This window comes from Zingiber officinale, chromosome 1A (assembly GCF_018446385.1).
Source record: "Zingiber officinale cultivar Zhangliang chromosome 1A, Zo_v1.1, whole genome shotgun sequence".
NCBI lineage: Eukaryota > Viridiplantae > Streptophyta > Magnoliopsida > Zingiberales > Zingiberaceae > Zingiber > Zingiber officinale.
The window spans coordinates 173,701,264-173,724,618 of NC_055987.1; the positions used below are offsets into that span (position 1 = coordinate 173,701,264).

The window sequence follows — 23,355 nt, forward strand, 5'->3', positions numbered from 1 at the left end:
ATCTCACCTAATACTTAAAACTCAATACCTTTAACCTGCACTTTGAATTTTGGAATCTACTATTTACAATATATTTCCTGAATAAAGAGAGATATTTCTGAGAATGTATTTACTGAATCTTCTGATTGACTAGTTTTGCATCAAAGAAATTTAAATTTTCTTTAATTTGTACTTATGAACACGTCTTTGTTTGATTGTACCTAGTCCTTTGTTCTTGATCAAGTGACCTTTCAGGCGGTCTATGGAAGAAATACTGAAGCTGTTACCAGGACCTCATGTGGATCTAAAGAGGGTGTGTCCTTATATTTTTCAATTTATAAAGGTTATAGGCATGCAATGGTACATGTATCCTGTACAATTGATGGTGCTGATATGTTGGTCTGCAGCAGGGTGTTCCTAATAGCAACTCTTTTCTGGATGCAAATCCAGCTTTCCAATCTAATTTTGATAGGTACCAGTAACACGCTTATCTAAGTTGATGTAATTACTTGCATTATTATTTTTTTTCTATTGTCAATACTTTACTTTCACTTTTAATGTAAGCTTTACTCTCCTTTCATTTATGTTATAAACTTGCTAAAATGTTACTTTTATTATTGAATCATGGCTATATCAAAGTGAAAAGGGAATGCCTCTGTTACGTTAAGGTTGCAATTTTTTTTTTATATTTTAAAATTTAAGATAAAAGTAAACCAAAAGGTACTAAATTACAATTAATATGCAGAGATGTAAATGGAACCATGTCACTGTGGCAAAATTGTAAACGTTCTACTACCAATGTGATGATGGGATTGCATGCTTTCAACTTAAAAACCATACACTTTGAATTTTGACTGAAGAAATGCCTTTTGGTTAAAGTTTAACCACTTAAACAAAATAGACTTAATTAACTAGAAAATTGCCTTTTGATACTGTTTGTGGATTATATTGAAATTGTAGAAATTGAATAATAATACTATTCATCTTCCTTTTTTTTTCCATAAAAAAACAAAGAGTACCACCTTGTTTGACACCGCTCGTGAAGCAGAAAGGGAGGAATCAATGTGAATCTCGAATTGTAATTGATAATTCTTCTGTTTAAGGTATCAAGAAGTTTAGTATATTTATTAATTTAGAAGTTTAATTAGGTAATTGCATTTCTCAATTTAGGATATTCATTTCCCAATTTAGTTAGGGTTAATTTTATAAAATTTGTGTTATTTCAATATGTATTAATCATCCTTCAACCAAGGATTGAAAACTCATTCGGAGTCCGAGTCTAGAGCTCAGTTTCCAACATGAACCATATGTGCAGAGTAACATGAGTGCTTGTGCTAGTGGCTGTACTGAGAATGAGCCCTAGTTGGAGGAGAATTAGGCAATAGAGGGTTGTATACCTCTTAGAAGTGTTGTGGAATGATTAGAAGCCTCACATTGCAATAACACTTTCGCCTCATTGAAATTATGAGGAAGAATCTAGTCGTCATCATATATCATCATCATAACACTTACACTTGCGGGAACTAGGAAGAAGAGGAAGCAAGCCATTATCACATGACTATGAAAGCAATAGAGGAGCCTCATTGTCGCACGTCATCATAACACTTTCACCTCATAGGAACTAGGCTGAGGAGGTAAGTTGTCATGATGTTGTAGTTTTTTTTTTGGGTGTCTAGTCAATTCCATATGCCAGTCGGTGTGCAGAACACAAGCAAAATTATAACAATTTTTATTAATATATTTTTTTTCTTTTCAGTACTTTGTGAGTTTTCCCTCGCTTTGAGTTTGTGCTACGTCCATTGGTATTAGAGTTAAATTTTCATTTCCTATTCTATTTGTATTTCCATCCACCGTTCTCTTGCTATTTCTCATTTAACATAGACTGGTTCACTAAAGCACTACCCTTCACGAGCCCATTAACCCCAAAGAGGTCCTTGATCACTTGCCGTTTGTGTGAGATCATAATCTTCATTTGGGGGCATTCATTATTTCCTAGATTTCCTTACTAGTCACTATTGAATCCCTTGTTACCTCAGCGGTCTCTGCTTGTGAGTTAGACACTATTGACTCCCCCTTATTGATTCCATGCCCGACTCAACTTCCCTATAGCAGGTGCAAAATCCAATATGCAATTTTTATAAAAAATTATAGAAGTTTGCCAATTCTGTTGATTTAGCTTTGACCTCATTTTGAGAATGTAGCCAAAATGAGTTCAAGAAGGTCGAGTTTGGTTGAGATTGTTTACGAGCCAATTGAGCTAGCTCAAATTGAATATAGTTTTGTTCGAAGATATTCCAGAGTACACCTAGGTTAGTTGTAATTCGGTCAAAATTGGTTAGGGTTATGGTTTAATTTTCCCGAGTTAGGAGAAACTTGGTTGAGATAGAAGTGGTTAACTAATGGATTCTATTTCACTTAAGCTGGATGTAATCTTGTATAAGTAGTATCGAGTCTCTTGGCTTAACTTGGTTTAAAATGAGAATAGGGATGTGAGATTCCTTTGTGGAAAAATTGTAGAAAAGCTCTCATGGGGTTCTGCAGAGGCTATGAATCTTTTGAAAATCTGTGTTTTCAATGGTGAGAGGACTTTCCTTTTATTGACCTCCTGAGGTGATCAACTGTTTATGCCCATGTACCCTGTGTCATTGCTTGACTCCACTCTCCTGTGACAGATAACATCTATGTTAGCTAGGTAAGGTTTACACGTGGGGATAAACCCCCTTTGACAGCTTTTGGGCTTCGGGAAACTATTATCGTATTAACATACGCTCCTTATGTTGTTTATACAATGGACTAAAGAGAATGGCGTTGAAGCATGCTTTTGGGAAACACAGATCAATATGTTTTCTTATTGCTAGGACTCACACTCAATGAACTTAAATATTTAGATAAATTTTTAACAATCTTATGAACATTAAAAAGATTTGAATGATCTTCTGATACTAGAAAGGCTTAACAGTTAACATCAGACAAACTCAGAAAACCTTTTGGAAACATAGACCAATATGCTTTTCCTATTGCTAGGACTCACACTCAAGATCCTAATAAGAGACAGATTTGGAACGATCTTATGATTATTAAAAATACTTAGCTAATGAAGATGATTGTGAATTTGTAGAGAAAGTCAAGAGGGTTCAACAACAGAAGCATATGATGGCCTTATTTCCCTTCTCTTCTCTGTAGGCATGTTTTCTTAGTTTCCTATGCAATTTTCACTCTATTTCTGAGTTATTCTCAATTTTTTTTGCACTTACGATGTTTACTAATTTATCACTTATTGTCTGTGATTCTCACTTATTTATCATTGATTTTCACTGACTTATTTCTTTATTTTTTATTATACACTTTTTTTGGGTTCTTCTTCTTATTATTATTTTTGTTTTATATGTTTTATCACTATGTTGGACTGTTGTCTCTTGATCACTAGAATGAAACCATGGAAGCAAATTTTGGATTTAATCATATGCTATCTCTCCTCTTTCATTGCTTTGGGCGTATTATATTTTAGATTTATATTAACAATTACTTGTTTTTTTACTCTAAAAGTCTTAAGTATGGTGTTACATTCTATTTGCCATAGCAAACATAATTTAGAAGTATTTGACTAGAGTAGGTGTTTTTTCTATATGCCATGTGTTTTTGTAAATTTTACAACATATTTTATATGCATATTGTTTCGGATCCATTTAACAGTATTTGATCATGTTTTATGCGCCTTGTTTATTGTTTAGTGAAATAAAGTAAGAAAACAACCTTATAGTTCTTGTTACTATAGTTCAGTCAAGTCAATCTATCAGACATAAAATTATGGATGTCTTCATAACAAAGATGATCTTAATACTGTTAAGTTTAAGGTAATATTGTTGGTTGTCAAAAGTAACATTTGGAGCTAAGAAAGTGATCAATGAATAAATAGAGCCACTGAAAAAGAAGAAGAATTAAAATCATAACAAATATGAGAGCAAACTAGCACGAAATAGGGTGATGGTCCTTGTGGTATGATATATCTTGTAGAACAACAACAAAAGTTGTGGGTATTCACTATTTTATCCACCGCAAACACTCCAATCAAGGAACTAATAATTCCCATCTCTTGTTTTATTATTGGCTGTGTTGATTGGTTTTAGAAAATCATAGAAGTGCTAGAGGACAAACGCATTAGAGGTTATGGAATGTAGGAACTAGTGTAGCTGTCTGAAATTTAGCTAGGAAATAAAGCTTGTTGTTGCCTTTGTTTTAATGTCTACTGCATGCTGTCTTAGAATGACCTAAACATTCATCTTCTCTTGGATTTATTAACCTTTTTGTTTATTACACTTGCTTATAATATATTTTTTGGAAACTAAACTGCGAAAGAAGCAGGGTCAGTGATGGACGTCGGTCGTTAGCTTTGGTAATCTTCATTGGTGGAATATCTTTTGCAGAGATTGCTGCTCTTCGTTTTCTTAGTTCACAGGTACATTTTTGCACCTTGTGCTGCATTTTATTTAATTTCAAAAGATAGCTTATAGAAGTTCATGATCTAATTCATATATGAGATGCAAGGCTTTACTTGTCATTACCTTGGGTCTTAAAGGTGTCTCTAAAATTGATTGCAACTTGTAACATTGACAGAAAGTATCAGTGGTTCACTTATCAAATGTTTAACCTCTATAGTTTTCATGCTATTTAGGTCATTCTAAATCTAAAGTAGGGAAAAACCATTACCTTGGGTCTTAAAGATGTCTCTGAAATTGGTGGCAATTTGTAACTTTAACTGAAAGTATCAAAAGTATCAGTTATCCACTTGTTAAAAGCTTATCCTCTAGAGTTTTCATGTTATTTAGGTCATATTTTGTTTAAAGTAGGGCCTTGTTACATGGCTTATAACACCATGCTGGAAAGTTAGAATATACATACTGTTTGTGCTTAGTTGCCGAAAGAACATACCATTTCTACCTATTGCCCCCGGGTATGCTCCAATATTACAGTGTTATCAAATATTTGTGAGTTATTAAATGTCTGCAAGTCTTGTTTATTGATATGACAAGAACCTTAATGAATTGCATTTCAAGGACGTATCAGATCAATCTACAAAGAATTTGCTGTGAGGCCAAAGTAGGGGTGCAAACGAATCGAATCGAGCCGAATATTATGAAAATATTAATATTCAGATTCGAGCTCGAAATATATATATACTATTCAAATTCAATTTGAAGTTCGAAAATACTAATTAACAAGGCTCGAGCTCGATTCAAAGTGGATTCGAATTATTCGAACTTTGATTCGAACAAAATCAAACTTTAGCTCGAAATGACTTGGGTTCAAGCTCGATTCGAATTGTTTGAATTAGATTAATTTACACTAAAATTATATGCAATAGAATAAAAATAAACAAAATGATAAATACATCAATAATATAAAAAAAGAATAAAAATTTAATATAACACCCCTTTTCAATTCCAATAATTTGGACAGAAATAAAATAAATCTAGACAAATAAAAACTAAGGACAAGAAACAAAATCATAGTTCAATAATTTATAACAAAATAGAAGATGCTTTTATGTTTTGAAACATACAACAACTAACATCCAAATTTAGCAGATTAAAAGTTTAGCTAATATTACATTTTAGAGATTAGAAAAACAAACAAAAACTAAAGATAAAAAGTTCATACAGGCAATCTACCCCAGCTTCAATATCTTCATTCTGCCCTTGCCCTTACATTTCCCAGTTTAAAAAAACATACAAAAACTAAAGAAAATAAAAAGTTCATGCTGCTACCCCTTCTTCAATCTACCATCTTCAACCTGCCATTATAAAAACAAGCAAAAAATGATACTTCTACCAAAGGTTTGAAGCAGATCGAATCTACTTAGTATGGGTGGCTGTAAATAGAACAGTCTGCCTTGTCTGCATATTATTATTATATGTTAAGCTGCTGTTAGCTGGAGACTATATATTCCATTAAAGAATGAGCAAACAATGCATGTAATGATTAAAAAATCGTATGCCAACTTTGCACCACTTTTGTAAGGACTACCAAGGAAACTAAATAACACACCTTTGGTAAACGTTTAAATATCTGCTTCATGTCTTCCTCAAAGTTAGCCTCCAATAATATTCTATCTGCTTCATCAATTATAAGAAACTACATTTGAGACACAAACACTCAAAATTCATACTTCTACCCCTTCCCAGTTTAGCTACCAACAATTCCAGTTCAGCAAAATATACAAAAGCTTCATAAAATAAAAAAGTTTGATACTTCCACCTCTTCAATCTTGCAAAACATCACAAGATAAAATGTATGAGTGTTACACATGTTAGTAAACTCAAATATAAAAGGCTAAAAATTAAACTGAATTTATACCTTAGTGGCATGATTGATTTTTCAAATTTCAACCTAAAATGATTCATTTAATCTATATGGGCAAATCAATTGTCAAAAGCTGTTTTTCAACCTACAACAATAAGAATAAATGTATCATTTATTTTTTTAAATATACTTTCTGATTGGAAGCTAACAACAGAAGAAAAATCTTTCAGTGGCATACCTTAGTCTTTTTAGTCACTCCATGTCATTTTCGACACCAATCTTCACCACACATCGACATTCTACTGTTGTAGGAGCTAAAGAAGCACGATACTTGTCAATAACACAACCTTCGACACTAAAGGTTGCCTCTGAAGCTACTGTGGTAATGGGTATTGCTAATATATCTCTACCCAAAGTTGACAACACTGGAAATTTGTATGTATTAAGCTTCCACCAACCAAGAGCATCAAATGCATCATTTGGATTATGCCTATGACACCCTTCCTCAATACACATCTAGCTTAGATTTTTCAGGTTGTACCATTTCAATTTCTTTTAAATAAGATGAGAATTCAGACCATCCAAAAGAAAAGGTAGCTTGCTCTCTATTATTTTGAGTTGAGCTGTTGCTAGATTGAGATTCAGAGTTGGATTTTGATCCTTGAAGCTTTTCAATAGCTGCATCTGCATATTCTTTATAAATTGCATACAAAAGCTTTTGGACCTCTCTAATATTACTCTTTGATTCAAATGTGTTATAAAGTTTAGGAAAAGTGAATTCAAATAATTGCATTTTGCATCTAGGATCCAAAACTGAATTAACAGCCATTAATAAATTGCATTCACCCCAATATTTATCAAACTTTTCCTTCATTTTTTGCATCATTTTTCTAATAAGCTCTTCTTCGTCACCAGATTTCTCATCCAAGATTAATTTTATTCGATAAACTTCATTTAGAAAAAGGTTGGTAGTAGGATATTCACTTCCAGAAATAATTTTGGTTGTTTGATAAAAAATTTTCAAAACTGAAAATACTTTAAGCAATTGCTCCTAATCAGATTCTGTTGGACAATGAACGTAGTTAGGTTTCCGATCTTTAAATCTTGGAAAAACCTCTTTGAAAGCAATTGCTGTTCTCAACATCTCATAAATTGAATTCCATCTTACAATCATCAACCAATTTTCTTTCTTGTAACTTCAATTGCTTCACAATTTTCGTAAATCGAATGAGTCTAGCATCTGTTCTTCTAATGAAATCCATACTCTGACGAATAACATGAATAATATCCTTAATTTCATTGAGACCATCCTGAGCTATAAGATTTAAAATATGTGTACAACACCGGACAAGGAATAATTTTCCCCACAATCAGATTGTTATTTATTTTCAAGAAATCTTCCTTCATATATTTAATTGCAGCATCATTAGCACTCACATTATCAGCAGAAACCGTATATATTTTATTTTCAATCTCCCATGTCCTTGCACACTTTAGAAGGGTATCTGAAATTTGAGGACCACCACGAGGAGGTATATTAAAAAAATTGAGAACACGTTTATTCAATTTCCAAGAAGAGTCAATCCATTGACCAGTGATAGCTATGTACTCTATTTTTTGATTTTTTGACTTCCACAAATCTGTCATGAGGCTATTCTTTGTTACATTTTTCAGCAAACTATGTAATTTTTTCTTCTCAGCTTCATAGATTGCAAAACAACTCTTTTTTCCTGTTGTTCGTGATATACGAGTTCACTCGGGCATTCCACGTCTACAAAACATATTAAAACCTTCTTCTTCTAATAATGCAAATGGATGTTCATGCATTAAAATCCATGAGGCAGTTGCTTCTTTCATGCGTTCCATACAAAATTTTCCATCATGTAACAAAGGTGACAGTTGTATCAACACTTTCGAATCCTAACAATAGTTTTTGTTGTTTGAGTTTATCTTCCAGTTTCTTTTTAGACTCCAAGTGTTTAGCACAATAATCCAAGTGTCATTTTAAGTGAGTTGTAGTACCTGACTTCATTTTTGCAAGGAATAGTTGATAATGTTTGCATTTATACTTATCACCTTTTGGATCCTCAACCTCAATCATTTCTGACCATATATGAGATCTCTTTTGTTTCTTTAACTTAGTGTTAGGACCAAAAGTAGCTAGAGGGGGGGGGGGGGGGGGGGGGAATAGCTTCTCGCGTTCGCTCGGTGCTCGGCGTTGCTTGTTCCTTCAAAGATGTGCAGCGGAAAATACAGAAACAAACACACAACGCTAACACGGTTGGTTTTACTTGGTATCCACCTCACAAGAGGTGACTAATCCAAGGATCCACACCAACACACACACCCTCCACTAAATAAAACTCTCCTTTGTGGTAACTACCAAGGGCGGAGAAGCCCTACAATACTCAATACAAGAAGAGAGGGAAAGGATACAAGAAATACAAGCTTACAAGCTTACAATGAGTACAAAACCCTAACCCTAGCTTCTCTTCGTGCCCTCTTGACTTGGAGAGCTTCCAAGATCCTTCAAGAATTGGCGATCCGAGCTTGGGGGCGAGTAAGCTCGAGTGAATCGGAGAAGAGACGCCGATGCATCGAACGCCTGCAGCTATAAACGACGCTAACGGTCGGATCCCGATCGATTCGAATGTTCCCATCGATCGGGAGGCTTGGATCGATCCACGGATCGATCCGTGGCTCGAGCCAGAAGCTGCCGATCGATCCACGGATCGATCCACGCTTATCGCGCGAATCGCCCCAATCGATCCATCGATCGATTGGACCTCGATCGATCCACGGATCGATCCGACCATTTGCGTCAGAAGTCCGATCGATCCATCGATCGATCCAAAGACTTGATTTTGTCCAAAACCAAGTCCCAACCTCCCAAACCAACATCCGGTCAACCTTGACCTGTTGGTACGCATGCCTAGCATCTAGTCACCCTCGACCGCTAGACTCCTTACCAGTGTCCGGTCAACCTTCGACCCACTGGACTTTTCTCTGCAAGTATCCGGTCAATCCTTCGACCTACTGACTTTTCTTCGCCAAGTATCCAACAATCCTTCGACCTACTGATTTCCCAAAGACCACGTCCGATCATCCTCGATCCATCCGGATTTTCCCTGCCTCGGCTTCACTCACGTGGCTTTCACCCAGCTTCACCACTAGGGTTTTCCATCCGCCTAGCTTCACTCACTAGGACTTTCACCGGCTTCACTCACCAGATTTTCATCCGCCTAGCTTCACTCACCAGACTTTCCCCGGCTCACTCACCAGATTTCCATCGCCCCAGCTTCACCACCAGACTTCCTCCCGGCTCACCACCGTGACTTTCTTCCGCCCGGCTTCACTCACCGGGACTTCCACCGCCTACTTCACTCACTAGGTCTTTCATTTCGCCTAACATCCCAGTTAGACTTCCCAACAAGTGTCCATCAACCTCGACCTACTCGACTCTTCTTCAATCAATATCTTATGTCAAACATCTAAACCCAAACCAAGACTCACCTTGACCAGTCAACCTTGACCGAGGGATATGCACCAACAATCTCCCTTGATGTTTGACAATATCACAACAACACTTACAATCCCATATGTAAGTTAGGCTAATCCCATAGCCTCCTTCTTCACGCCACTAGGTAATGAAAGCATAAATTAAGCTCTTCATTCTCCCCAAGAGGCACTCCCTCCAGGTAATGAAAGCCTAACTTACTCCTTTTCACGAGTCCTTTCATTCTCCCCTATGACCTTCCCATAGGTAATGAAGGACCAAGCTTAACCATACATTCTCCCCTATTGGCACACATCAACATCGTTGGACACACATCAACCTATGCTCCATTGGGCACACTTCAACAAATCCATTTGTTGAAGACCTCCCTCAAGAGTTGCTCATCGTTGTTCACAACATCACTGTGATCAACACGATAACGAAGGTCCCATACCCTTCATTTATCCTTAACTTCTCCTCAATGTAGACAACTACCCAACCTTGAGCATTATCTACCACTTGAGTGTCCACTTGAAATAATGAGGATATCCACCCCCATTTCTCCCCATTTCAAGTTTAAATGCTCAACCTTGAGCAAGTTCACAACTGAAGGTTAACCACCTTCCAAGGTTCATGAAAATAATTTTCATGTCTTTAAAGAGTCCCTCCCCCTAAAGACATGGTGGTAACTTCTGTCATTGCACCAACAATGACTTGGAATCCCTAAACCATTAGGAAACCCAAATTTAGAAGTTTTGAGGTTCAAATATTCAAAATTTGAAACAACCTCAACCTAAACTTCTACTTAGTCTTCGTTAACCAATCCATCCTTGTTTTCAACATGAAAACACCCTTCAGTATGTATACAAATGTATTTAAGGGGTTGGAATGGTTACCTAGACTCAAAGAGGTTCAAAGATGTTGAAATCAGGCCTTCCCACCAAAATCAGCAACTTGGATCGATTGGAGTTGGGTTCCAATCGATTGAACCTTTCGAATCGATCCACGGATCGATTCAGACTCGGATCGATCGTCGATCGATCCAGAGCGCCTCGATTGATCGTGTGAATCGATCCATGGATCGATTCAGAACCCAATCGATCCATGGATCGATCGAGACTCGATAGTTGCTGAAATTCCATTTCATCAACTCGAAACCCCTAGAAAATCCTACAAAATCCAAAAATTGTGAATTTGTGTAGACATTATTTAGGCATACTTAATCATGGAAAATAGCTTTCTTAAAATACATCATATTTTCAAAGATTGACACAAACTTGAAAACTTGCAAAACTTTAGTGTTTTTCTTCAAGTTTGTGGTTCAACTATTCAATGGTGATTACTATCAAAAGATAGCCTTCACCAAGGTTTTCCAAAAACATTTTAAAAACATTTTCAAAACCAATATCCCATCACATTCCTTGGGCTTAATGCACATGACTTGTACATTAGCTTTCCCAATGATGGGAAAACACATAACTATGTGTTTTGATGAATTTAAAACTCAAAGGAATGCACTAAATCAACATCTTGAGCTTTGTTCATCATCCTAACATCTCACTTGTATATAATATGCACTAAAACACATACAAGTCACCTTAGAGGTCTTTGTGAGATGTAAAATTTGGTTTTGCCCTATTCTAGGGATCATGCATATCTATCTAGGCATTTCAGAGATATTAGACATCCACCCAGGATGTCACTTGTTAATAAGTGTCGTTAAATGCCATTCGTCCTTAATTACAAGAAATTAAACTAAATGCATGATTATGTTATGTCATACATCAAAAGAAAATAATTTTCAAAAGAAAATATCCTATTACTACATGATGTATGAATGTCATGACATGGTATTTTTGGATTTTTCATAATAAAACATGAATGCAAAAATAGACATGATGTCATGGCATATGATGGGCAAACAATCATGGCAAGGTTTAGCATAAATAAAATATACCTAGATTAACTATCTAAGTATCCTTAAAGTCTTAGCTAAACTTACAACTTAAACCTAGATTGCCCTAAAGTGCTTCAAGAAAATGCCAAAGCCTAAGTTTGCATTTCTTATTCCCTTGATTAATTTATGCCAATTAAAATTAAGCATATTCCTCAAATGTTGGCATATTCCATTTTTCCACAAGAGTAGCACTTTTAAATTAAGGCTCGGATTGCCTTAAATTGCCTAAGAACATACCAAAATCCCAACTTGATAGTTCTTATGAATTTCCCAATATGTGCCATTTAAGATTAAAATCAATTCTTCCACCATTAGGCACATTTTACTCTTTCAAGGAGTAAGTAATAATTCCATTTCATTTTCAAAGGTTAACTAAAACCTTGAAAATGCTCCTTGAGTGTCAATTTCCTCAAAGTTGGGTTAACTACCCTTCTAATCGGAGTTGACACTCTCTAACCCATCTATGGGGTAGAGAAGATGCTCCTAGGAACCCAACACCTATTGGTGCTCCTTGGATGCTCTAGGTACTCACTAGGGATAACTTCCCTAGATACCTTCCTAGTGACCTTGTTGGGCTTAAGCTCTCGTCACATTTTCTAGGTCAACTCTAGGGATAACCTTTCTTGTGACCTTGTGACTTTCTTAGACTTCTTAGAAGTCTTAGTCATATTTATTGCAAAAATACTCTTAGGGATGACTTCCCTATTATTTTTGGCTTGACCACTAGACCTAGGGTTTGTTCCATAACTATATGGAACTCTATGGTAAGAGGGCACATCCTTCTTAGCCTTTGGTTTGTATCCCAAACCTCTATGGCCATTGGATGGCTTTTGTACCCTAAACCTAGGTTATGCTCATTTTTCCCTAATAGGATATTTTCCATCCTTTTAGGGTCTTTTCCATTTTATCAAGCCTCGATCTCAAGACTTGATTTTCATCACTAAGTCCTTAGTTTTGGTTTTCATTTGATCCATGAGCATTTTTATTCTTGGGCTTGTATCTATTATCCTTAGTGTTCTTGCCGGTTTTTACCCACATTCCTAGCCTTGGGATAGTAGTTTTGGCATGTAGGGCCACATGCTTTTCCTTAAAGCCCTCATGCTTCCTATTCTTATGGTAAATCGCATTAAAATGATAAAAATTGACCAGCATGCTTTTACCATTTGCAAGGGAATAGGCTCAACGAAAGTTACTTTCCTTTTTACCTTGGAGGCTCACTAGTGCCTCCTTGAGCCTCGACCATCTTCTTCCCCTTGGGGCATCGCGGTAATGCCCTTTTGTTGACACAAGAAGCACACAACGTGCTCCTCGCTCTTCTTCGTCCGGGTGGTCTCCTCGAGCCTCGCCTCAGGCCACTGCCCTTCTTCGCCAATTTAGGCATTGCTCAGAAGTGCCCACTTTCCCTACACTCAAAACATATTATATGATTTTTATTTTAATTGAAACATTTATACCTTCTTGTATAGGGATGACACTTGCTCCTCCATTTGATATTTCTTGAATTTCGGAGGTGGCACAATCTTCTTCTTCTTCACTTGACCCGGATGTAGAAGCTTCTCCTTCTTCTTGATCCGGCGTCACCAAGAATTGCTCCCCTCAATCTTAGAGGTGGAGGCTTCATCATTTTGAATGTGAAACAAGGAGTACGCTCCTCCTTGTTCCCTTCTGCATTCCCTTGAGGATGAAACTTCGATTTCCTCTTCTTCGGATGTTGAGCATCTATCAACCTCGGAATCCTCCTTGGTCTTGCTCCAAAGAGTCACCCTCTTGGATTCTTCATGATCTTGTACAGTGGAGGGTCTCTTCATGAAGCTCGAAAGCTCCTTGGCATCTTCGAATTCTCCAACTCGAGCCAAGATGTGGCTAGGCAATAAGTTGACCAAGCAGGTCATTTGCCTCGCCCCTTCGAATTTGCTCCGAGCTCCATCCGCTTTTCTTTAGTGGAGCTTCAAGTTTTCCATTAGAGCAAACCATTGCTCTATCTCCATCATAAGAAGTTTTCGATTCTTGATCTCCAAGAATCAAAGCTTGTGTACGGTGGAGCCACCTTGTGTCAAATCCAAGTCCATCTTGGAATTGCATCTTGAAGTCGAGCTTGATAAAGTCTTGAACTCAAGAATTTGCTCCAACTTCACCCTCTAGCTTTTCTTGATATGCTTGACCCTTCCGGCGATGATTCCTGAAAAGCGGCCTCGATACCACTTGTTAGGACCAAAAGTAGCTAGAGGGGGGGGTGAATAGCTCGTCGCTTGCTCGGTGTGCTTCGTTGCTTGTTCCTTCAAAGATACGCAGCAGAAATACAAACAAACAATCACACTTACTTGGTATCCACCTCACAAGAGGTGACTAATCCAAGGATCCACACCAACACACACACCCTCCACTAATAAAACTCTCCTTTGTGGTAACTACCAGAGGCGGAGAAGCCCTACAATACTCAATACAAGAAGAGAGGGAAAGGATACAAGAAATACAAGCTTACAAGCTTACAATGAGTACAAAACCCTAACCCTAGCTCTTCTTCTTGTGATCTTGACTTGAGAGCTTCCAAGATCCTTCAAGAACCGCGATCCGAGCCGAGCCGCGAGGAGAGTCAGAGCTCGAGTGAATCGAGAAGAGACGCGCAGCCATCGAACGCCGCAGCCTATAAACGACGCCAACGGTCGGATCCCGATCGATTCGAATGTTCCTAATCGATCGGAGGCTTGATCGATCCACGGATCGATCCAGCGCCTATCGCTCGAATGCCGGATCGATCCCGATCGATCCCGCTTATCGCTGGCAAGGCCCCAATCGATCCATCGATCGATTGACCTCGATCGATCCACGGATCGATCCAAGCTGCTACTGGCACGGATCGATCCACCGATCGATTCGAGCCGGATCGATCCATCGATCGATCCAAGACTTGATTTTGTCCAAAACCAAGTCCCAACCTCCCAAACCAACATCCGCCAACCTCGACTGTTGGTATGTCATGCCTAGCATCTAGTCACCCTCGACCTGCTAGACTCCTTACCAAGTGTCCGGCCAATCCTTCACCCACTGACTTTTCTCTCGTGCAAGCATCCGTCAACCTTCGACCTACTTGACTTTTCTTTCACCAAGTATCCACCAATCCTTTGACCTACTTGGACTTCCCAGCACCAGATGTCCGATCATCCTTGATCCATCTGGATTTTCCCTTGCCTGGCTTCACTCACCAGGGCTTTCACCTAGCTTCACTCACTAGGGTTTTCCATCTGCCTAGCTTCACTCACTAGGACTTCCTTCTGCCTGGCTTCACTCACCAGGACTTTTCTTCTGCCTGGCTTCACTCACCAGGACTTTCATACTGCCTAGCTTCACTCACTAGGTCTTTCATTTTGCCTAACATCCCAGTTAGGACTTCCCAGTCAAGTGTCCAGTCAACCTTGACCTACTTGACTCTTCTTCAATCAATATCTTATTGTCAAACATCTAAACCCAAACCAAGACTCAGCTTGGTTACCCAGGTCAACCTTGACCTGAGGGATATTGCACCAACACTTAGGACTTAAATTATCATCCCTACTCACATTATTATTCATGCTATCCCCTTATCTCTTATCTGTTCTGGGATTTCATTTGAATCTACCGAAGCTTGAATAGCTGAATTTGCTATTGGAGCAGAGTCAACCATATTCTTTGAAGATTGAAAGAGAAATTATTCTATGAAATTAACATATCTTCAAGATCAAGGAATAAATTTTCTCAAATAAATTTCATGGAAATTAACATTACTCAAATGTGCAAAACTGTAAACTCGAAAAGTTATCAAAATCGATACTATTCCACTGAAAACAATATCTAACAGCTTCTATTTCTTCAAGAAATAAAATGAATAGGTAGATTAAAACAATGAGAAGTAATTTCTTCTAAAAGAAAAAATTTAAAAAAAACTAAGAATGATACAGACTACTAGAGTAATTCTATATGCTTCAACAAAAAAAAATAGAGAAAGGTTGACAAGAGAAAAAAGAGACTTACTTTTTAGATTTTCCCTGATTAGAATGCTGAGGGCTTGAGGTAGAGAAAGAAGCTCGTGTGTGGTCTCCACTCTTTAGATCTCGAGTTACCGGCCACTAGAAGTATGATTGCACGAACAACTTCTATTTCATCAAGAAATAAAATGAATATATAGATTAAAACAAACAGTAAGTAATGCTTTCTAAAAAAAAGAAGCAAAAAAACTAAGAATGATGCGAGAGCAATCCTATTCCACTCGTTGATGTTTGCAGCGGCAACGTTGAAGGCTCGAAGCAGGGCTATCTCCTTTCACTCGTTGATGTTTACAGCGGCGACATCGAAGGGTGAAAGCTCGAAGTAGGGCTAGGGTTTGTAAACATTAGGGTTTTTAGATTATACACTTAGTCTTATATAGTTAGTAAAAGGTGCAAATACTAATGGATGGGTACCCTTTAACCCATTAACCCAATAACCGATCAAAATATAACCCATTAATCATTATTCATTACTAAGTTATCTATAAAAAATAAATATATAATAAATTAAATAAAAACTCGCGAGCGGCTCGCAAACACTCGAACAAATTATTGTGTATTCGAATTCGGCTCGAAAATAGTATCGAACAAGTTTGAGTTCGGCTCGAGCTCAATAATTTCGAATGTGAATCAAATATTATTCGAATCGGTTCGAAAAACTTGCGAGCCGGCTTGATTCGTTTGTATCCCTAGGCCAAAGTAAGGAATCACCATTAATAAGATAAATCTTATATGTCAAATAAAGAATGATAATTAGATAAATCTTACATCTTTTCCATATCTATGTCCTTATCCAAATAATGAAGTAAGGTAGCTGAAGATGTTGGATACACCAAAAAGTTGTAATTATTTATTTATTTTTGTATTTAATAGCTGAGGATGGAGTCATATGTCTCCTTTATCTTGCATTGTCTAGAATTATCCTATGAATATCGTCTTTATCTTCTTTATATATGTAGATCCAAATACTATCAATTCTGCCTTGGTTCTATAATGAATTTTTTCTTGCTCGCACTGCAGGAAGGAATGGGGTATGACTTCCTTATTGGAACTACAAAAATAATTAACGGGACAACTTTACTTGAAACTCTCATGGGCTACAAAGATTAGGGTTCTGGAAATCTAAGATTATAACTTATTCGGCCATTCAATCAAAGAGTGAACTTGTCTTTTATGGCTGTAAGTTTGTAATTTAATTTAAGCTAGGATGCTGCTGGCTACTGTTTGATATAACCTGATTTATTGATCAATTTGTACAGTGGTAGACTTATTTTTTTTCCCCTCCAAAAGTTTTTGATTGTATTGCTGCCGTAGGATTTTGCATCCTATGTAATAAAATATTGCTGGTTTTTGAACTTGTATCATATAAATTCTTACTGTAAATTAGATAAGGTTCTGACTGATTTATCTTTGCCTGATTATGAATTCTATCTGCCATAATGGATCAGTGCAATTCTTTTCAGTAATAACATCCAGCTTAATATTGCAAAAGAATTCTTTGAGGGCGAATTCTTTGAGGGCGAAAAATGAAGGGGAAAAATTTCTTTATATATATATATATATATATATATATATATATATATATATATATATATATATATATATATATATATAAAGTATAATTTAATCTTATGGGTCCTTTCATTGCTTTCTAGTGTTCCGTCATTTGTGTAACAGTTAATTTCAACAAGAAAAGTCATTTCTCGATACAACGCTAAAAAAAATGTAGTGTGAAACTTGATACCATGCGAACAAATGTTAAAAAACTTATTTGACGAGAAATGTAAGGCAAAAAACTTTGAAGGGCAAAAGATCTTACATTTTCATAAATGCATCTCCCTTGTCCAAAAGTTCCAAGTAAAACTGTTAGTTTTTCTTTGGCAAAGCACCACCCACGATTAGTCGCTAGCGGAAAAGTAATAAAAGGCCACAGATGTTAGGATTGATTTGGATTTACATGCATCAAAACCTTAGTTATAAATTCCACAATAGGAGCACAGCAAGATTGGAGTTTACCACAAAATTGTCAGCTTCGATAAGCTCCCTTTGGACATTTATTTATAGTCTATAAGTTATCTTCAAACAATTTTACTTTCCTGATTAACAGGCAAATCAACTCAATCATTTTTAGTAGATTGCTTTTGTGATTTGCTTTAGCCTTTCACTAATAATGAATCTTTTTTCATAAAAAAAATATGAATATTTTAGTTGATTCACATTGACTATTTTACTTAACAATGACTCCTTCAGAGTCTCTCTAATCCCAATCCGTCTAACAATTATAATTTTTCTTTGCCTGTTCAACGATCTTATTTTAGACTTCTTTTAGAGATTGTCCAGTCGACTCCACTTGGAACAAAAATATTTTGCACGTGAGCAAACCATCTTGAGTCACTCCATAGTTGACTCTAACACACCAATCGATTGAACCAATTATTAGGCATCGCCTAAGTCAAGTATTACCTAAATACCAAAATATAAGTCACTTGACTGTCATAACTCACTTACGAGTTTGCTTGTTGTAACTATACTTTGCCAATGAGACAAACTTCCATTTGGTCGTTAGTTCCTCAGATGTATGATATTGAGCTCTTGGTTCATTTCATGTGTCATCCTTTACTCGTTCATTTATGTAATCTACTGCTTTTATCTCTCGCCAAAGTTGTTGCAACTTGACTTTGCCTAGTAGTGGTCATCATCCATCAAGTATTAGGTCCGATCAAAAGGAATTGAAGGTGCCTCCGAGGCGCCTCCGCGGTTCCTCTGCGTTTCATTGTGGAAGGCATCTTCGATGAACAGTACAAAGGTGCTTTCTAGTCATATGGAAGACGTCTTCGACCAAGCTAATTTTAGCCTAGTCCTATGGAAGGCGCCTTCAATCCACAAATAAGATTTTCCATGGGCTATAAAAAGACCCCTAGATCTAGGAAATAGATATCAACTCTTGTATTATTTTCCTAGCAATAATCTGAGCAATTAACGAGTGTAAGATGCTTCTCCGCCTTCACCGAAGGGGATTTTTTTAGAGCTTTCATTGTCCTTGGATTAACAACCATCTAAGTTGTAACCAAGTAAACCCTGCGCCTCTTCCTTCATTTTTGTTGTTGTTTATTTTAATTATACTATTGCTTCTAATCTGAGTTGAACGGTCGAGAAAGGTGTTGTTATACTTTTTGACAGATAAACTCAACTCCCTCTTGCCGGCCCTAACGGGTCCAACAATATCTCAATGAATCTTGATTAGTTACCATTTCTCCGAGATTGTTGAGTTCGGTGATTAATTCCTTGATCTTGGCACGCAGTTGAGCCACCTTTTCTCCTTCTTCCATTCGAAGGTTGGTTAGTCAATTTCGGAGTAGATCTCGTCTTGCCAGTTTAGCCTTTGAGGTCTCTTCATGCAGCTCCAAGAACTTCTCCCAAAGTTCTTTAGCCAAATCGTAGGTGCCAATTTGGTTGATTTCTCATGGTTGTATTACATTTAGTAGATGGAATTCTACTTTGTCGTTAGTCATAAAATCAACCCACTCCTTGTTCCAGATATATTTTTTTTTCTTCTCTGTGCTGATATCTAGGTGCTACAAAATTATATTTTATTATTAAAAGAATTTCAAAGTTGATTTTAAAGAATACCTCTATCTGCACTTCCATAGTGCAAATTCCCCCTCAAATATTGGCAGGTGAATGCTTGATCCGACCATCGTCTTCTTGCTTTAGTTGGCGGTTAGTTCTTCTAGAGTAACCTGATACTGATACCAATATTGGACCATTGGCGGCTGGTTATGGGGGGGGGGGGGGGTGGGGGTGAACCGTGAATGCCCCCAAAAAGAAGTTAGAACCAATCTCTTGCTTTTGTACTTAGTAAGGACACAATATTAATTAAACACACTTAATTAATATTAAAAATAATAATATAAAATAAGTAAGAAGATAAAAATATTTACTTGGTTACAATCAGGATGATTGTTAATTTAAGGCGGTTGAAAGTTTCACAAAAATGACTCATTCGTGAAGGCAGAGTAGTCTTTTATAAACTTTGAAAGCACAAAAATAGTTAAGAAAAGTAATACAATGATTGATATTTAATTCCTAGCTCCAGGAGACTATTTATAACCTTTTGAGAAAAGTTTCTATTGAGCTGAAGTGGCTTGGAGGCGCCTCCAAAGGGATCCAGGTTGTCTCCAAGTGGATAAAGTTTTATTCACATAGTGACGGTCAACCAACGACTCTATTTTGTTGGAAGCGCCTTTAATGTGATTGGAGGCGCGTCAGCATTGTTCATCCGAGGTGTCTTCACTCCATCGAAGGCGCCTTTGCTCCGATAGCTGACAAAAGTGATTCTACTCATCCGAAGTGCCTCCACATACACAGCCAAGGCGCCTCGGGTCTTGATGACTCCAAAAGTCAACTTTAGAGGTGACTTTTTCTAACTTTCTTCGCATGAGTGATGCTCCATTTATCCGGAGTTGAGTTCACCCGAACCCAACTCTGATATTCTCTTTCAGCAGGTTTCCTCCCGGCTTCTCGTCTTTCGAACGCTCCACGCGCGTCCTTCTCATCCATTGATGTACTCTTCCACATCTTTTCATCATTCGGTTACATCGAGCCCGTCGACTTGTTTCCCGTGCCATCCTTCTTGCTCGCCGCATCTTTCGCTCAACTTCTTGCGATCCTAAGTTCCTATACACTTAGATATAAGACATCAAAAGACACATGACATAACTTAACTTGGTTAATCACATCAAAACCAACCTAGGGTACTTACAGATGTCAAGTGTGCAGGAGCAGCTAAACAACCAAAAAAAGGGTGGTGAGGTATCAATGTCTAAGAGGCTCTTGTTCTATTTTCTATTGGTCTTAAATATAGAGATGTTGGTTGATGTGATGTAATAGCTATTGATGCTAGTCACCTATTTTTAGACAGGCCTTGGTAGTATGATAGAAGTGTGAATTATGATGAGTGGGCCAATACTTATAGTTTTATCTTTGAGGGAGCTAAAATTGTGCTACTACCTTGCATATAGGCAGTGCAACAACCTAAACCTACAGGTGAAGTTTTGGTTTTATTATCTGTGGCTCAATTTGATGAGGACAAGCACACTGCAAACCAAAAGTGTAGGAACTTGGAGTTTGATATTGGAGATTTTATGTGGCCAATTTTAACTAATTAAGAATCATTTTATCACAAAGGAGGACACCAAATTGTCAGCCAAAAAGATTGGTCCTAGTCGAGATTGTTGATAAGATACTCCCCAATGCCTATCATTTGAAGTTACCTAGTTATATTTGTATTGCCGATGTTTTTAAGTGAAATATTTGATTTATTTCCATGGTGATTCTTTTGATATTGATGTGGCTAGATGATGCGGTGGCAAAGAGAGCTCACCAAGTATGAGTCAAAGGCTGGAATAGTAGTCGATGTGGAGATCAAAGTCAAGATGGTCAAAGGTAGGAAACTGTCGGGTCACCAAAGTTGGTTGTGCAGGTGGCAACGAGCCGAGCGGGCTTGAAGGGTCCGATCGGCCCGAAGACTCATCTGAGTAGATCACTCGTCTGACCGGAATGATTATACAGAGGGCATTAGACTGTGACGACCCTATAAGGGCTACTCTGACAGGACCGCACGTTCGGCTGCGGCAGGAACAAACATATTGAGCCGAACGACCGTGGAGAAGAATAGCTAAGATCGACCAGGCAGGGAAACCAGGCCGAGCGGCTCCCCCGCTCGACCATATAGCGGGACCCTTGCTTGGCTCAGCGTATCCTTCTGAGCATGATCAGCTCGAAAATCATAAGGCGGAAGTTTCCACTGTCATGTTAGAGATTTGCACATCCGGTTAAAAAAAAGTGTCAGGGACACTTTTCTGACGTGTTTTTTCATAGGACAGTTGGGAAAATATGCACATACCTTGAGAATCATGCACATATGCTACTGGAGCACTATATAAAGGGGTCCATGCATCGGTGTAGGTATGCGTTATTTGTGATTAGGCTCCTATTGTTGCTACAGTTCTCTTTGCCGTCTTTCTACTATTCCGGTGACTGACATGAGCGTCGGAGGGCCAACGTCGGGGACCCCTTCCCTAGCTCGACACTGACGTTCTTGATTTTGTAGAGCGGAACGGAGTCTTCACAAGGTTAACTACTGAGTCACATCCCCAGCTAACTGTCTTCATTGTTTTCAAACAGGATTACTAGCAATTCGAGGACAAATTTTCTTTACACTAGGGAGAATGATGTGAAACAAGTTAGTCTTTCTTTTATATTAATTTTGCTAAGTTAGCGTCTTGAGGTTACTTTTGTTTTTGCAAAGTTAGAGTTTTGAGTCTATTTAAATACCTATTTAAGTTGTTATTCGGGAGTTTTTGATCAATAATAATTTGGCTACACTGTTCTTTTTCCAAATGATAAATTTGATTGTCTATTTCCCAGTATTATAGAGATTATATGTTTTAGATGATTATTTTCGGTATTTACGGTCGAATCAATGAGATCAATAGCTTTCCACTACATCACTTGCTCGACAACTCTTCTTTGATTTCTTTGTGTTAGTGTTCAGGTATGGTTTACTTCATCATATACAACCAGTACTTGGTTGTGAACGTAAGTTAACTAAGCCATTGTATCATGGAAAATAAATATCAAATGAATCCTTTAAATATCGTCAAATGGGATAAAATAAGTCAAAGGGACAAATTAATTTTAAAGAAATTATATCTAAGACATGCCTTGACGATGCTTAGCACACCTCTCCACTCAGTCTTCCATCCCAGCAGCCTTGCTTCCTGCCTAACAGCCCAGCCTGCTCGACGACCATGCCTTCACACTTGACACCTCCTTCCAAAGACATTCCGGCTCGAAAATTTGGCAACTCAGCTCGGCCTCTTGTTCGGTAGCTTCCTGTCCCACCTCTCGGCTCAGTAGTTCGGGAGCTCTCTACTCGACCTCCGTTCTATAGCTCCTAGCCCAACCTTTTGGCACAACAACTTGGCCTCCCTACTCGATCTCTTAGCGCGTGACAGTTTGAGCTACTCAGTCCACTCGACCTGCTCAGGCGACTCGGCCCACTCGAGCCACTCGATAGATCGGCCACTCAACTAGTTCAATAATTTTGCCTTCCCTGGTAGCTACCAAACAACTCAACCTTCCCTGACAACTTAGCCTTCTCTCACAGTTTGGCCTACTCAACAGCTTGGCCAAGTAGCTCGGCCTATCCAATCCAGCTGGGCAGCAAGTAGAACTCATTTCAACAGATCAACTAGATCTGCAGAATTTAAGTTGCTGTTTTATCTCTGGCACAATCTCCCGCATATATTTTTCTAAATTCTGGGGAGTCCTTTCTCAATGTGTTCCCACGTGACGACCGTATCTTTACCACAATTAACCAGAATCGCATCGTATCGTATGCCGGTGCAGTCCTGCTTTTGCTTTCCTCACTCGATTCCTTGGCAGTTGGCCACTCCCCTTCACATGGATCGTGTAAGCCTTCGCTGCTCAGCCATTCTCTTTTTCTTTCCAATTTTCTTTTCTCCCTAAATGAAATAAAATAAAATAAAATAAAATAAAATCATTCATATATACTGTGCATAGACCCGATCGAGGAG

The 23,355-nt window shown here is 37.8% G+C and overlaps 1 protein-coding gene across 1 annotated transcript in view; it reads left to right on the top strand.

Moving 5' to 3' along the window:
* LOC122038442 (vacuolar protein-sorting-associated protein 33 homolog) overlaps positions 1-17,159 on the top strand; it is a 67,773-nt gene extending 50,614 nt beyond the window's left edge. Inside the window, exons 20-23 of the mRNA XM_042598192.1 lie at positions 235-292; positions 387-451; positions 4,342-4,435; positions 16,775-17,159. Coding sequence (XP_042454126.1) covers positions 235-292; positions 387-451; positions 4,342-4,435; positions 16,775-16,864 — 307 coding nt within the window. The 3' untranslated portion in view covers positions 16,865-17,159. The remainder of the gene's footprint in view (positions 1-234; positions 293-386; positions 452-4,341; positions 4,436-16,774) is intronic.
* The last annotated feature ends 6,196 nt before the right edge of the window (positions 17,160-23,355 follow it).